Genomic DNA, 14,449 nt, shown 5'->3' with positions numbered 1-14,449 from the left:
CATGTCAATGTTAAGAGAGATAGATAAGAATGAACATAACTGCCTTGAAAGATTACTTATTAAAGTAGTTTTGCTACTAAATATTTGAATTCATTGATACTGGAGAAAAATACTCCTTTGTTTCTGAGCTCTGACAACTGTTTCTGAATAAACTTGTTTGGTAAGAGGCCTGTCGCCAACAGGACAATGCAGTGGGATTGTCACAACACCACATCCACAGCTGTGGTTGTATCGCTGGTTCTCTTCTGCCAAGTTATCTCCTGTAGATATTCCATAGGATTGAGAAGTTAAAAAGACCTTTTGATATATGAGTGATGGTGTATTTATTGTGGTAGCACTGTTTTTTTATATTGTGCATCTGAACACCCACCCAGAATTATTGATTTTAACAAATGTGTCTTGTGCTGGAGGCAGTATTTTTTATGTAACATCTAAAGACTACTGCCATAGAAACGTTCACCCCATGGGTTTGCTGTCATTAGCACAGTTATTCATTTGCTTTATATAACTGGAGGCTTCAGTGACCGCATCAGAACCACTTGTTCACTATAGTGTTACAGTAGCACCATCCAATGCCAACAATATTCTCCACCATCCCCTTGTTCCAAAAGAAGTGAGGAGAATTTTATGTCTAGAACTTACTTGCTTTGGTGAATAGGATCAAGATCTAGTAACCGTTGAATTTGTCCATGTTTTCAGCTCTATGTACAGATGAAGGGACATCAGTCCTAGTTTCTCCCCCACACATCTCTCTCTTCTGATACGAGACATACTGCTGACTTTCCACCTAGAAGTCCACTGGGAAACAGCCAATCTTAGCTTAACTGGTTCCCGCATAGATGAAAATCAGCAGGCTTTTTATTTATATTTAAATTATCATAGTGCATCCATGGCTTAAAGAAAATACAAGGCCAAGGTTTAAATTAAGTTACAGACATCCATCTTACTCTTTCTTTCCTATTTTCTACAAGCTCTTACGGATTTTGTGCAGAAAGTCAGGAGTTGGAAGGCTGCATGGATGTTCCCTTAGTCTGGAGTCTCGGTCTGCAGTTGAGTATACACATAATTGTCATTTTAGAGGGAGAGGATCTTCTTCCTTATTGTATTGTTTCTTTGGTCTTTTGTTGCATCCTTCCAGTTTGCTAGTCATTCATTTAGCAAGCCACCATCCTTAAGCAGGAAGAAGTGTTTGGCACTCTGTGCCATGCCAGGTTTTGCCTCCCCCTGTCAACACAGTATTCATAATTAGGGTAATAAAGACCTCTCTCAGGGTCTGCCTCAGAAATCTTACTTCCTTTCATAACCCAAGAATGGTATTTTTCTCCCAGCGGGTATTAGGCATCCATCTCAAAACTTATCCACATTATTAGAATCATCTCATTCCGTAGCTGTCTCCCCCACCAGCCTCTTAGCACCGGGGGAGAATGCCTTCTCAGTGTGGTCTGACTGGGCCAGTCACTGGCGTGTAGACAGTACCTAATGATTAAATGAATTGAATGAATGAAGCCAGGCTGCCACCCCAGAGAGAGAAATCTTATACTATTTATCCAACTCAAAAAGATGAGTCCAGGTATTATCAACATGGGCCTGATCAATGCTGAATTAGTGAGTTAGTAAAAATTAGTTACTGTTATTTTTTAATGTTTATTTATTTTTTATTTTTTTCTTTAAACTTTTTTTTATGTTTTATTTATTTTTGAGAGAGAGAAAGACAGCGTAAGCAAGGCAGGGACAGAGAGAGAGGGAGACACAGAATCTGAAGACAGGCTCCAGGCTCTGAGCTGTCAGCGCAAAGCCCGATGCAGGCTCGAACCCACAAGCTATGAGATCATGATCTGAGCTGAAGTCAGCCACTTAACTGACCGGGCCACCCAGGCGCCCCACATAATATTATTTAAGATGTTAAATGTATTTGATAAATGCTTGAGTCATTTTCTGAAATTATTTTTATATTTATATTTATATTTTTTGTTTTCTAAAAGAAATTTGACTTTTGAAACTGTTGTATAGTATAAAGTATAAACTCTTCTGATATTTTTCTGAAATTATTTTTATATTTACATTTATATTTTTTGTTTTGTAAATGAAATTTGATTTTCGAAACTGTTTTATAATATAAAGTATAAACTCTCTTCCGTGTCATAAAACATTCTATTTCAGAACATAACTTTGAACGTGAGCCATACCTAGACAAAAATACATATTTAAGGCATGGTTTTATATATTTAATATCTGCAATACTCTTTAAAGAACATTTGTGTGTGGCTATGCTTATTCTAAAGAGTTTCTTCTAAAGCTTGCAGTTGCTATGAAATTCACATTTTCCAGTGTTTTACTGTTTTATCTGTCTTGTTTAGCACACCCCAAAGCACTTAGATAGCCTTTTCTTTTAATGTTAATCTTGTGCAGCCTGCCTTGACAACATATTTTTTTATTGATTGAAATTTCAAATCTATGCTGAGGAATTGAATTTAATAATATAAATTTGTTAACTAAGATAAAAGAACATTAAAAAGTGTTTAACATATTCTGTAAATGTATTAAAGCATTTTAAACTGAAATTTGGTCAGCTATCACATCAGCCTAGCCCTGTTTGTTGTGGTTTAAGAAGATTGTTTTTAGGTGATGACTCAAAGCAGAGACATTATTTTTAGACATCTTTACCTCCTCGCCCTCTTCCTATTCCCAACTGTCCAAATTCAAGTGCACAGAATAGGGAGACTCAAACCTTACAGCCAATAGGACAGAGTCCCATTTCTGTTGTTTTTAAATAATAATACATACTTTTGTAACTATATGTTCCAGAAATGTATCAATGGAGCCTCAAGCTGTGGCTGTGCTCACGTACTCTGAAAAGCCTTAAAACTTTTACTTTTGAGAATCAAACTAAAAAGATGAAATACAGAGAGTTTTCTTAGTGTAATGAAACAAAATTATCCTCAGAATAAATGGCAGTTAGGGCGAACAGTTTTTGCTGTCATCGATAAAAGCTAGAGAACACAAAATCAGCGTTAGAAATGCTGAAATATATTAACTCGCAGTGTTTTAAATAAAAAGAAGCTAAAATGCATTGTACAGTACCTGTTCCCAAGGATGATTGCAGTTTTTTGTTATTAAGAACTGCAAAATACATTATGTACTTGGCAGGCAGAATTATGAAAACTAGACATGAAAAAAAAAGACATATTGGGTCAAATTCTAAAGTTTTCCCTTCTTGGTGCGGGGGGAGGGGGCTCCATTTTGCATTATTTAATCAGCTCAGTCTCTTGTGTAATAGTTCCATCCTGAGTTCATATTCACAGGCATGCAAAAGAAAATAAATCTTTGATATTTGAGGCAATCATGAAGATTAAAAGTCCCCAAACCTCTGCAGTTTACCTCATTCTTTTGAAAACTTCTAGTGGGAAAAGCACGGGTTAGGAATCAAAATTTCTTCCTGAGCCCATTATTGCCACTTAATAGCTTTGTATCCCGAGCAAGTCACTTAATTTTTCTGAGCTTCTGTTTCTTCATTTGCTTTATGTAAATCACAGGTTATACTCAGGATGAAAGCAGTCCAAATAGGCTTCATAAACTTTGAAGTGTTGTACAAGTTTCAGATAGGTCCAGTTATAATTCCCGTTTTGCAGATGAGGAAAGGCTGAAGGAGGCTGCTAACAAGATTGTTGAAGGTCGCACAGCTGGTGAATAGAGATCTAGCTTTAAGCGCTTATGTCTATAATGTTGGTATTTTTCAGCATCAGCACTATTGACATTTTAGGGCTGATAATTCTTTCTTGTGGAGGGCTGTCCTGTGCATTATAACACGTTTAACAATACCCCTGGCCTCTACCCCCTAGATGCCAATAGCGTCCCCCAATTTATGATAACCAAAACGTCTGCAGACACTGCCAAATGTCCCCTGGTGGGTAAAATCACCCCAAGTTGAGAACCGCTGGTCTGTCTGTGTGATTCCAGGGCTAAAGTTATTAACCACTTTTATGGTGATGTTTATCAGTGGTATTATTCTGAGTGGTTTCTGGTTGGAATACTCCACGACATAGCAATTTTCCGAATTAAAAAGGAGACAACTGGTTTTCCTGTTTCTCAATATTAACAGTGGCATTGTCTTCTCTGGAAGGTCTTCCCCATAAACTGTTCTAACAGAAGCAGAGTATCACCTGACAGAGACGCTATGTACAGTGATCCAGAAGCCAGACTGATAACCTTTCCCCTGTAATTCCATGGTCATCCCCTAAGGGGCCCCACTGTTCTCTCTTGAACAGCCCCATCTCCTCTGGTGTATTCATGGGCTCCTGATTGATATCTGTTATCAGCTGAAAGGCAAGGGAGAGGAACACATGTATTTTCATAACCATTATCTCATCTAATCCTCACAGTAAGCCCTTGAGATTTGTATCAATTGTCTGTGTTTACATTTTGTTTAGGAATCTTAACCTTTCTTCTTTGCCTGCTCCTTCAACTTTGGTGTTCTCATTGCAAAACTTGATATAGAAAACTCAGCAGGAAGTTGATATGGAAACGCAGCAGGGGCCTTTCTCACCAGCTCTGTATGAAGAGTAACAGCCTTCTGAATTACTCAACAGAAAGCCGATGCTTTCTGCCCTGCATGACTCTTCCTTTTTCCTTTCCCCTTAACAGGGATCATTAAATACATGCCTCCTTTGACTGCATTTGGGGACTTAAGAACCAACTGTCCGGGAGTAGAATGTTTTTTAGTTCTGTTGCTCACTCTTTCCCCCCAAAAAGGCCAAGCATGACTTTGCCAGTCCTCCCACACTTCCCCATCTTTGTCTCTAATCTGCAGTCTGCGCTCTTCCTGATACTGGGACAGTTCCCAATTTATTTATCACTTCTGAACTCAACTTTTATGATCAACTTTAGTGTTTGTTTCTCTGTTGTTTAAAACTCCTGGGGGAAATAGATGCATTTGATCTGGGCCTCATTAAATAATCTGAAACGATTTTGTACGTAGACCTGTCTGAATTTTTTTAAACACTAAGTTTTAAGATCAGTTGCTACCGACAAGCACAATAAATATAACTGAATGTGATTAAAAGCATTCACACGACCTGGGGAGAGGCTGGCAGTGAGGAGCTGGACTTGGCGGGAATCTTCTGGACTCAAACTTCTGCTCACGGAAAGTCCAAAATAAGGCAGTCTGAAACAATGGGAAGGAGGACTGGATTACTTCACGGCCGTACAGCTTCAGTGTCAATTAAAACTTATTTATTTTTTTCTTTAAAGTGCTTGCGAATCATGTTAATTACTACATGGTTCATTTAAAAAGGAGTAATTGGCTCCCGCTGTAAAATGGCAGTGTCTCCCCGGACCCAGGAGTTATTTTTCTTTTGTAGATCAGCATGCGTCTCTATTGACCAGATTTCCCTGATTCTGATTTGACGTGCACTGAACCATTTCATCATGTTACATAAGTGAAGCATCGTGGGTTTTTCTTCCTTCTCCAGGTGGCCTTTTTGAAGATGTAACTGTTGGAGCCGAGGCATTCCTGTCCCTGGAAGACAGCTCTCCCGCACAGAGCACCCCAGAGGCCAGCATTCTGCACAGTAGGCAGCCATTACAGAGACAAGAACCAGAGCTACTGAATAAGAGCGTCGCGTCGAAGTTGTGAGTTTACTGGTTCGCATATACTCTCCATGAGAGGAGTTCACTTCAAATCTTTGAAGAACCAAGACTGTGAAGAACGTTGTCATAGCAGGTTGAGGAAAGTGTAGAAGTTGTGTCTCTATTTCCCAGAGAGAGGAATATTCCAATATGTGCCGCGTCAGCACCACCTGGAAGGAGATTAGCTAGTGGAGTCCCATCTGTCCTTTGTGGAACGCAGTGAGGGGCTTCACTGGTGGATCTGAAAGTTAACTGCCATACGTCCAAGCAAATAAACTTACATAAGCTTCCCATTTGGTTTGTTTCAAACAAATGTTTAGAAAGAAAAATAATAGGAATTTGTATGCCTTATTCAGAAGAGATGCTCAGTGAATAAATGTTTGTTGAATGGTTATCACATTAAAGGTTTTCCTGTTTATGCAGGCCTGCATGGGTTCCTTTTCTTTATTTCCTTTACCAAATACTGTTGCTGATCAACAGATACACCTCACTGGCGTCCCAGTATAGACTGGTCTTAATCCTTGTGTGCCAGAGCCGGTGGAGAGGAAGCCGTGGAGCGAGCATGATGGAGCTAGGGAGATTGCTACAGAGCATCACGGCGAGCTGCTGATTTCACAGAGACGGTTGGATCCTCGCCCACAGTCCCCCAGCTCCGGGCAGAGCTGCTCCGAGAGCCAGGCAGATCCCCTGTCTGTCACGAGGACAGTCTGGATCTGCACCCGTACCTGCTGCTCGCCCAACCTTGTGGTGTTCATCCTAGCCTACAGGCTGCCTTATACCTCTGTGCCCCCAAAACGCTGGGTTTTACGTCCCCGGATTTCCTAACACCCAAAACGTGGGTGTCACTTGGACTTGTGCTTTAGCGAACTTTCTGTTTCACCCAGACCCTTGTCCTGCCAGCACAGCCATGCTGCGGCACTCCTAATGTGTAAGGGGCAGACTGACACAGGACCAAAACCCATCTGTTTGGCCCTGCAGCGTCACTTTATTAAGCGCAGTTTGAAACAGCAAAGATCTCAGTGATCTGTCCAAGACACACAGCCACAGATGAGAATTACTTTGGTTTCTCTTAAGCTACTAAGCTCCCAAATACCAAGCTGGTTTTCCATGCTTTCGATTTCTAGCTGTCAGTATAGAGGAGGGTTTCTCCACCTCGGCACCATGTAGGTTTGGGGCCAGATGACAGTTTGTTGTGAGAGATTGTCCTCTGCTGTGGGGAGGAACTCTTTTTCCCTCTAAATTCAGGGGCTGCAGTTTGCAAATCAAACTGATAAAAGATAGGTGAATAAGAAAAACAATTTAATTGCATACATCCACACAAGAGTTTCACAAAGGAAGGAGACTCAAGGAGGTGGTCAGATGATTGAGGTTTATACACCATATTGGGCTAAACAAAGAAAAAAGAGGTTTTGGGCTTTTTGGCAGGGGAGGCAAATTATAGGAAGGTGAGGGAAGAAAATGTATGGTAATAGGGTTGTCTTGTTATGCAGATAAGAGTTTCTCAGATGATAAGAGTTGTCTCCCAGAGTAGTGCTCTTCCTGGTACAGAGACGTCTTTACAAATGGAAATTTCCCTTATAAATGTAAATTTCATTTACAAAAGAGGAAATTTATACTTTATTTTTAGGTAGTTACATGGAGGTAAAGAGCTTTTTCTGCCTCTGCTGGCTTTCAGTTGTCTTTAGCTCAAAATAATCCTTATGCCAAAGTGGCGTATTTTGTGGTGACATAATTCTGGTACCCTTCTGTGCAATGAAGGATGTTTAGCAACATCCCTGGCCTCCACCCACCAGATTCTGGTAGCCCTCCAACCCCAGTTGTGACAACTAAAAACATCAGCAGACATTGCCCTGGTGTCCAAAATTGACCCCAGTTGAGAACCACGGCCTTAGAGGACATAGCCTAAGAAACAAGATCTGGTGACTTTGTATAGTTGTGTGTTGTCACTGACACAGTCATTACAAAATCTAGGTCTTTTGTGGCATGGGGCCTGGCCTTAGTGTACTATTGGTTTCACAAATGAATACATACATGATGAATGCTTTTATGTGTGACTATTTCTTGAGAGTTCAGTTTATATTGTTGGAGACCGGAATAAACTCAGTGAAGCAGAGTTCAGTCTGTGCATAAAATAGAAATTTCTTCTGAGATAGTCTTTCTTCCTCTGGAGAAGAAAGCAGCTGTTACTGTGTTTACGGTTTAGATGGTGAAGGTACTCAGGATTCAAGACAACTCTACCACTCAACCAAACCCATCTAGAAGAGGATTCCAATTTCCTAACCTTGTGTAAGTAAAATCAAGTTAAAGTCAAGTGTAGTTAGGGGCTCCTGGGTAGCTCAGTCGGTTAAGTGTCTGACTTCGGCTCAGGTCATGATCTCATGGCTCACGAGTTTGAGCCCCGCGTTGGGCTGTGTGCTGACAGCTCAGAGCCTGGAGCCTGCTTCAGATTCTGTGTCTCCCTCTCTCTCTGCTTCTCCCCGGCTCGTGCTCTGTCTTTCTGTCTCTCAAAAATAAATAAATACTAAAAAAAAAAAAAATCAAGCGTAGTTAGACCTCTTCACCTCTCTCTGGGTCTTATGAGGAACCAAGCCAGAGAGAGCTAAGCCCACCTTCTTAGTGGCACCAGTGGAGGATGGAAGTAGAGTGGCTTTGAGAAGCTCTGAGGAAGGGGCAGGAGTAAGAGGTCTGTCTGTCCATCTCTGTCTTCTCTGTCTCCTCTCTCTCTCTCTCATGTGCGCGCACACACACACACACACACACACACACAGGATTTCTGTTTATACTGTGGTTACTGTGTGAAGTTGCATCTGTCATGCAACTTAAGATCTTGCCACAGGGGCGCCTGGGTGGCTCAGTCAGTTAAGTGACTGACTTCAGCTCAGGTCGCGATCTCATGGTTTGTGGGTTTGAGTCCTGCATTGGGCTGTGTGCTGAATGCTTGCTCTGAACCTGGAGCTTGCTTCAGATTCTGTGTCTCCTTCTCTCTCTGCCCCTCCCCCACTTGTGCTCTGCCTCACTCTGTCTCTCAAAAATAAATAAATGTAAAAAAATATATTTTTTTTTAATAAAAAATAAAAATCTAGCCACAGTGAGGTTCTCAAGCTCAACGCGTCTCCACAGGTTCTAGGGCTGGGAGGGAAGGGCCAGCACAGTTGAGCTGAGCTGTTAATGTCTAAGCACTGGGTAGGTCTGAGGGTAATGTGTTAACCTATAAGAGTCTTCTTTGAGGGCCACAGGAAGTGGGGAAAAGAGGGGAAGGGAGCCATTCTACTTATCATTTGTCTTTGTCTAAATAAATTTTTTTTTAATTTCTTCTCTTTCTCTGAGAAAGAAATATCCAGCAATGAAGAGATTTAGTAAAACCACATAAGGAGGGCTAGAGAGAATTGAAGCAGGCTGTACAATCTCCACATTGGTCCTGGGAAGTCATTCCACACTAGCCTCATGTGTCATACGAGTATAATTCCAGAATCTATTCAAGAGCAGTCGTAAATGGAACCACAGAATTTTAATATACTATTAAGAGTTTCCAAAAAAAAAAATCTACCAGGGAGTAGCCAGCAAAAAGAGAGGAAGGGACATTGTGGGTAAAAAAAAAAAAAATGTTCACTATCATCAACTGAGTAACTCTATGCATGACACTATTGATGGTCTTTAACATAAATTACCTCATGCAGTTCTCTCCATGGCTCTGTGACACAGGTGCTAGTATGTTCCCATTGTACAGATAACAGGGTAAAAGCAAGACAAGAGCCATTTGTGCAATTTCCCTAGATGTTCAGAGAACTCTGAGGCAAGAAGTCTCTGGGTGCCAAGAAGACCAAACAGAATAAATACTAATGAAGCAGGGTTTTAAAATAATTGGGAATAAGACAAGAAACAGGGCAAGAAAAACATCATGTAGTGTTTGAAAATGATTGAAGTTAACGAAAAGTAGGGGTGCCTGGGTGGCCCAGTGGATTAAGCATGCAACTTTGGTTCAGGTCATGACTTCACAATTTGTGAGTTTCAGCCCGATGTCGGGCTCTGTGCTGACAGCTCATAGCCTGGAACCTGCTTCAGATTCTGTATCTCCCTCTCTCTGCCCCTGCCCCACTCAAACTCTCTCTCTCTCTCTCTAAAAAATAAATAAACATTAAGAAAAAAATTTTTTAACAAAAGAAATAGGAAAAGTAAAACAAATTAAAAACCCCAGAAATAGCAAAAACCCAAATGACAGTCAAAATAATAATAACATAGTTACTATTTCTTCTTAGCCAAATCTCAGGCCTTGCTCTGTATGCTTTCATGTATCATCTCTCTTTTAATCCTCAAAATAATCCTATGAGGGAATTCTTACTTTTCCTTTTTTTATATGAGGATATTGAGGAGCCAGAGGCTAGGTAAATATTTCAATCACACAGTAGAGTTACATTTTGAGCACAGGCATTGTTCCATCAGACCTCTTGGATGTCAGTGATAGAATTAGCAGAGTCTGTTAAAGGTGCCTGGGTGGCTCAGTCAGTTGAGCGTCTGACTTCAGCTCGGGCCATGATCTCATGGTTTTGTGAGTTTGAGCCCCATACCGGCTCTCTGCTGTCAGCACAGAGCCCGCTTTGCATCCTCTGTCCCCCGCTCTTTCTCTGCTCTTTCTCTGCTCCTCCCCTGCTTGTGGTCTCTTTCTCAAAAAATAAATAAAACATTTTTAAAAATCTTAAAAAAAAAAAAAAAGAGGAGGTTGGCAAGGACCAGAACCATATTAAAACACCAAATTTCCAATCCATTTTTGATATCTAAAAACTGTGATAAATGAGTGGTTCTCATTTATAAATGAGTGGAACTCATTCTTACCCTGTATAACAACAATGGATAGACCCTGTTGAAAACTTCTGTTGGCCACCCATTTTTGGCAAACCAGTCACTGAGTCTGTTCATTTAATGTGTGCTCATTGAAAGCCTACTACATGCCACACATAGTTACGGGGACTGCAGATAGGATCCATCAAACCAAGGCCCTGCCCTCATGGAGCTTACATTCCCATGAGGGAGCAGACAAAAAAGAAACACTATATTTTACTATATTTTATTATAAAATACTGTTATAAAGTAAATTAATGTCTGAAAATAAGTACAACAAGAAAAAGAAAGCTGGGTAAAGGGAGAGTGTACGATGGGGTGCTATTTCAGACGGAAGTTTTGGTTGAGCTTTAGGTGTATGTATACCATTAGGGCCATATATGTCACGATATTTGATCTCCCAGTTAGAGTGACTATGGAGATACATCATTAAATGCCAAAGATTGAGCAGAAACCACAACCTTACATCATTTTGCCAAAAGTAGCTTACTAAACAAGGATACGCCGATATTAGCAAAGCTTGTTTGATTCCATTGATCACAAAAAATTTGACTTGAACCAGGCACTCAGTGTAATTGGCCTTGCACTAACCACCTTGGTAATTAAACCTGATCAGTCGCCCCTGTAGTAAAATATGCTGACAAGGTTAAATGGTTTTCTATGATAGATAAAGCTAGCCTAGTTGTTGTCCCTGGAACATTTGTTTTTGCTTTTAATGTATAACAAAGATTAATTAGGACCCACATTTCATTATAATTCAGGAATGTAAGGATGACTAGTATATCTTAGTCTGTAGTTAGAAAAGCATTAACATTTATCTTCTACATCAGAGGGATGGTTCCCACTAATTGCTTATCTAAGAGTCCTACATCTTCTTAAATACTCCAGAGCATTCAGTGTGACTTAATGTAACAATTTCTCTTTGTTTGCCTCTTGAGATGCTTCAAGCTATTAGTTAATGAACCAGAACTCATCATCATTCTTTAGTCTGGGGGAAAAAGTGGGCAGGAGTTACACGGAAATAAGTTCTTTTAACAGGTAAGTTCCCTAGTTTTAAAACAAGTAAGTTTTGCTTAAAAGAACATTTTAGAAAGCATCAAAGCTATACTACTATTCTTTTTAAAATATGGTTCCATTTTTGACCAGGAATGGAGTAAACCAGTTTGTCCTCAAACCTGCTACAGATAAATTAAGAAACCCATTTTCAGGGCCCCGCATGTATGCTGGGGCCCTTTGGCTACAGGTACAGTAAGAGGGCAGGGTTTGCCCAGACCCCCCACCTGTGACCTTCCACAGCCTTTCTGGTCGGAAGGGGAATTACTGACATTACTCCATTTCATTATTCATCTTTCTTCCCACCTAATTGGCTTCTTTCTGTAAATCTTTCAACATTTTACAATTTGATCTCTTTTGACATTTCATGGGTTAAAGACTTTTTCCTTTTATTATGCTTTGGAAAGGAAAAAGAGGATTTTTATTGCCATAACTTGTTTATACACATTCTATTAGTGTGCTGGTTACAAATTTCAATACATCTACCAAAAGTCCCAAACCAAGAACACTGGTGGTGTCTGGGTGGCTCAGTCAGTTAAGTGCCCGACTTTTGGTTTTGGCTCAGGTCATGATCTCACGGTTTGTGAGTTTGAGCCCTGCGTTGGGCTCTGGGCTCAGTGCTGACAGTGCGGAGCCTGCTTGGGATTCTCTCTCTCTCCCTCACTCTCTACCTATCTCTTTCTCTCTCTCTCTCTCTCTCTCTCTCTCTCTCTCTCTCAAAATAAATGAATAAACTTAAAAAAAAACACCACCACCACCATAAGTGGGTAACTTAATTTAAAACAGTCACAGCAGTTGGTTGCCTATTTGGAGTTTCTGGTGAATTTTTCTAAACTCAAGAGAAATAGGGTTCATTATTTCTTTTCCCAGAACCTTCCAGGCCTGAGCAGAGCATGGCAGGCTTTTTGTAGACTTATGCTAGAAAAGGTATTATAGAAACAAAGCACTTTATATGTGCTTATAAAACAGTGAAAGCTATTTCTTCACTGAGTCTTAAGAAACCAGTGTTTGGGAACAGGAACAGAGCTCTCTGACCTGTCCCACCCCTTCATTTCCAACCACTCTCCCTGCCCCTCCCTAACCAATACCATTTCTAGGAAAATGAGCCTGAAGTGCCAGCCTCCGTTACTCTTGTACTCCCTTCCAGAATCAAGACTGAAGGTTTATGGCCTCCTCATTTGAAACTATTGGAGAACAAGGATTCTTGTCCCCTCAAAGGTCCTTCTAGCTGGATTAAAAATCAAATTGACATAAGACAGATTAACAGGAGAAAATCAAATTTAATGGTGTACATATGAGGAATCCACACAGACGTGGAGATTCAAAAGACAGGCAAAATGATGACTATAAGTCATCCTGAACTAAGGAGAAGAGGGCTGAAGTCTGGGCTTCAGAGGGAAGAATGTACTTCACTGGGCAATAAGTAGAGCAGATGTGTGATAGTTAGATATTTGCTCTACCACACAGATGGGTCACTCAGATAAATTGTATCTCTGGTAATAACCCTTATTCTGGGAAAGATCCTCCAATTTAGGTTCTTCTATGTAGTTACAGGAAGGGCAAAAGTTTCTCTTGAGCCCATAGGGTCTCATTCGTCTTCAGCTCAAAATAATCTTCATGTCAGAGTGGCCCATATCTGGGGCCAACTGCCTTTGGTTCCTATAAAATTTTCTCCTCATAGAATGGTGACAGTATTGAAATTAGTCATTATCAGGTTTTTTTCCATGTTGAAGTCTTTTTTTTAAATTTGAGTATAGTCATCATTAGTTTTATGTTCCATAATAGTACATATTGGACTTAGAAAGTACATTCACTTAAACTTTCTGAAAAAAAAAAATAGTTACAGCCCTTCCCTCTCTTCCAAATATCCTGCATAGTAAGGTCAACAAAAGGCACTATAAATTCTCTCAATTGTCCCTGTGATCATAAAGCTTAGTCCAAATGTTAAGAAAGATCCTTGAAAGGTTCATAAGGTAACAAAAACTTTTAAATAAAATTCCTCATTTTAACTCAATAAAATCTGAGAAATGATGTCAAGAAGAAAAGGAAAAAGCGGCCAAGATATTCTCTCATCAAGCAGACAAAAGAAGTCGTTTTAGTGTTGCTATTAAGAGAAAAATAAGTTGACATGTATTTTAAAAACTTTTTTTTAAAGAAACCACCAGTAAATTGGAAATATATGTGTTAGAAATCACTAGAGGAAACAAAAAGGACTTGATCAATAAAACACATGTCCTGTATATCTGTCCAACCCTGTGATAATTGTTCAAGACAATTTTAGAAGAGCTCATTTCAAAACTTGTGTTTATTTGTTTCTCTGCTTTATTCTATCAAGCCAGGGATATCCTCTAAATAAAGGCTGCTGTCTATGGAACATTTGGTGGTTGTATCTCTTACACAATCAATAAAGTGTTTCTGAAATGTGTACTGTCTTTAGATCCAGTTTTGATGAGGTTAAAGCTGAGAGTGGAGGTGAGAAAAACCATATGGGAAAAGAACCCATATGACTGTGGGGTCCCAAAGAGGTCCCCCTCAATTACTGTGGCAGAGAAGGTGTTTTTGTTCAAATGAGGCAGGATTTGTTGTGGGATTTGAGTGACAGTTAAGATTTGGAAAGACAGGAAGACAGACATCTTCAGGAAGAGCAGCATTCAAAACAGCAAGAACATCTGGCTAGATTGAAGGAATTAAGAGGAGACAATGAATGATAAAATAGGAAAGAGTTCTTGGATTGTGGAAGGCACTGAATGCTTTTCCTAAATTCTCAGGGATCAAGCACAACAAGAACAGGGAACACTGTGTGTGTGTGTGTGTGTGTGTGTGTGTGTGTGTGTGTTTGCCCCTGAGGGCCACTTGAGCTCTCAGATTTAAATGCTATGGTTAAGACTGAGAGGTTTAGCATCAGACTACCAGGGTTGAAATGTTGTCTGTATAA

General features: G+C 40.1%; 1 protein-coding gene across 4 annotated transcripts in view; it reads left to right on the top strand.

Annotated features, from left to right (window-relative positions):
* Nucleotides 1-14,449, top strand: part of UBE3D (ubiquitin protein ligase E3D) — a 240,374-nt gene that overhangs the window by 151,350 nt on the left and 74,575 nt on the right. For 2 of the 4 annotated variants that reach the window (XM_006931866.5, XR_006597971.1), the window contains one exon: nt 5,469-6,047. The exons of the other annotated variants lie outside the window; for them this stretch is intronic. In XM_006931866.5, coding sequence (XP_006931928.2) covers nt 5,469-5,489 — 21 coding nt within the window. In that variant the 3' untranslated portion in view covers nt 5,490-6,047. Of the gene's footprint in view, nt 1-5,468; nt 6,048-14,449 lie in introns of those variants that run through there. 4 annotated transcript variants of the gene reach the window in all.

This window comes from Felis catus, chromosome B2 (assembly GCF_018350175.1).
Source record: "Felis catus isolate Fca126 chromosome B2, F.catus_Fca126_mat1.0, whole genome shotgun sequence".
Lineage (NCBI taxonomy): Eukaryota > Metazoa > Chordata > Mammalia > Carnivora > Felidae > Felis > Felis catus.
The sequence above is the reverse complement of the archived record's forward strand: the minus strand, read 5'-3'. Positions and strand labels throughout refer to the sequence as shown.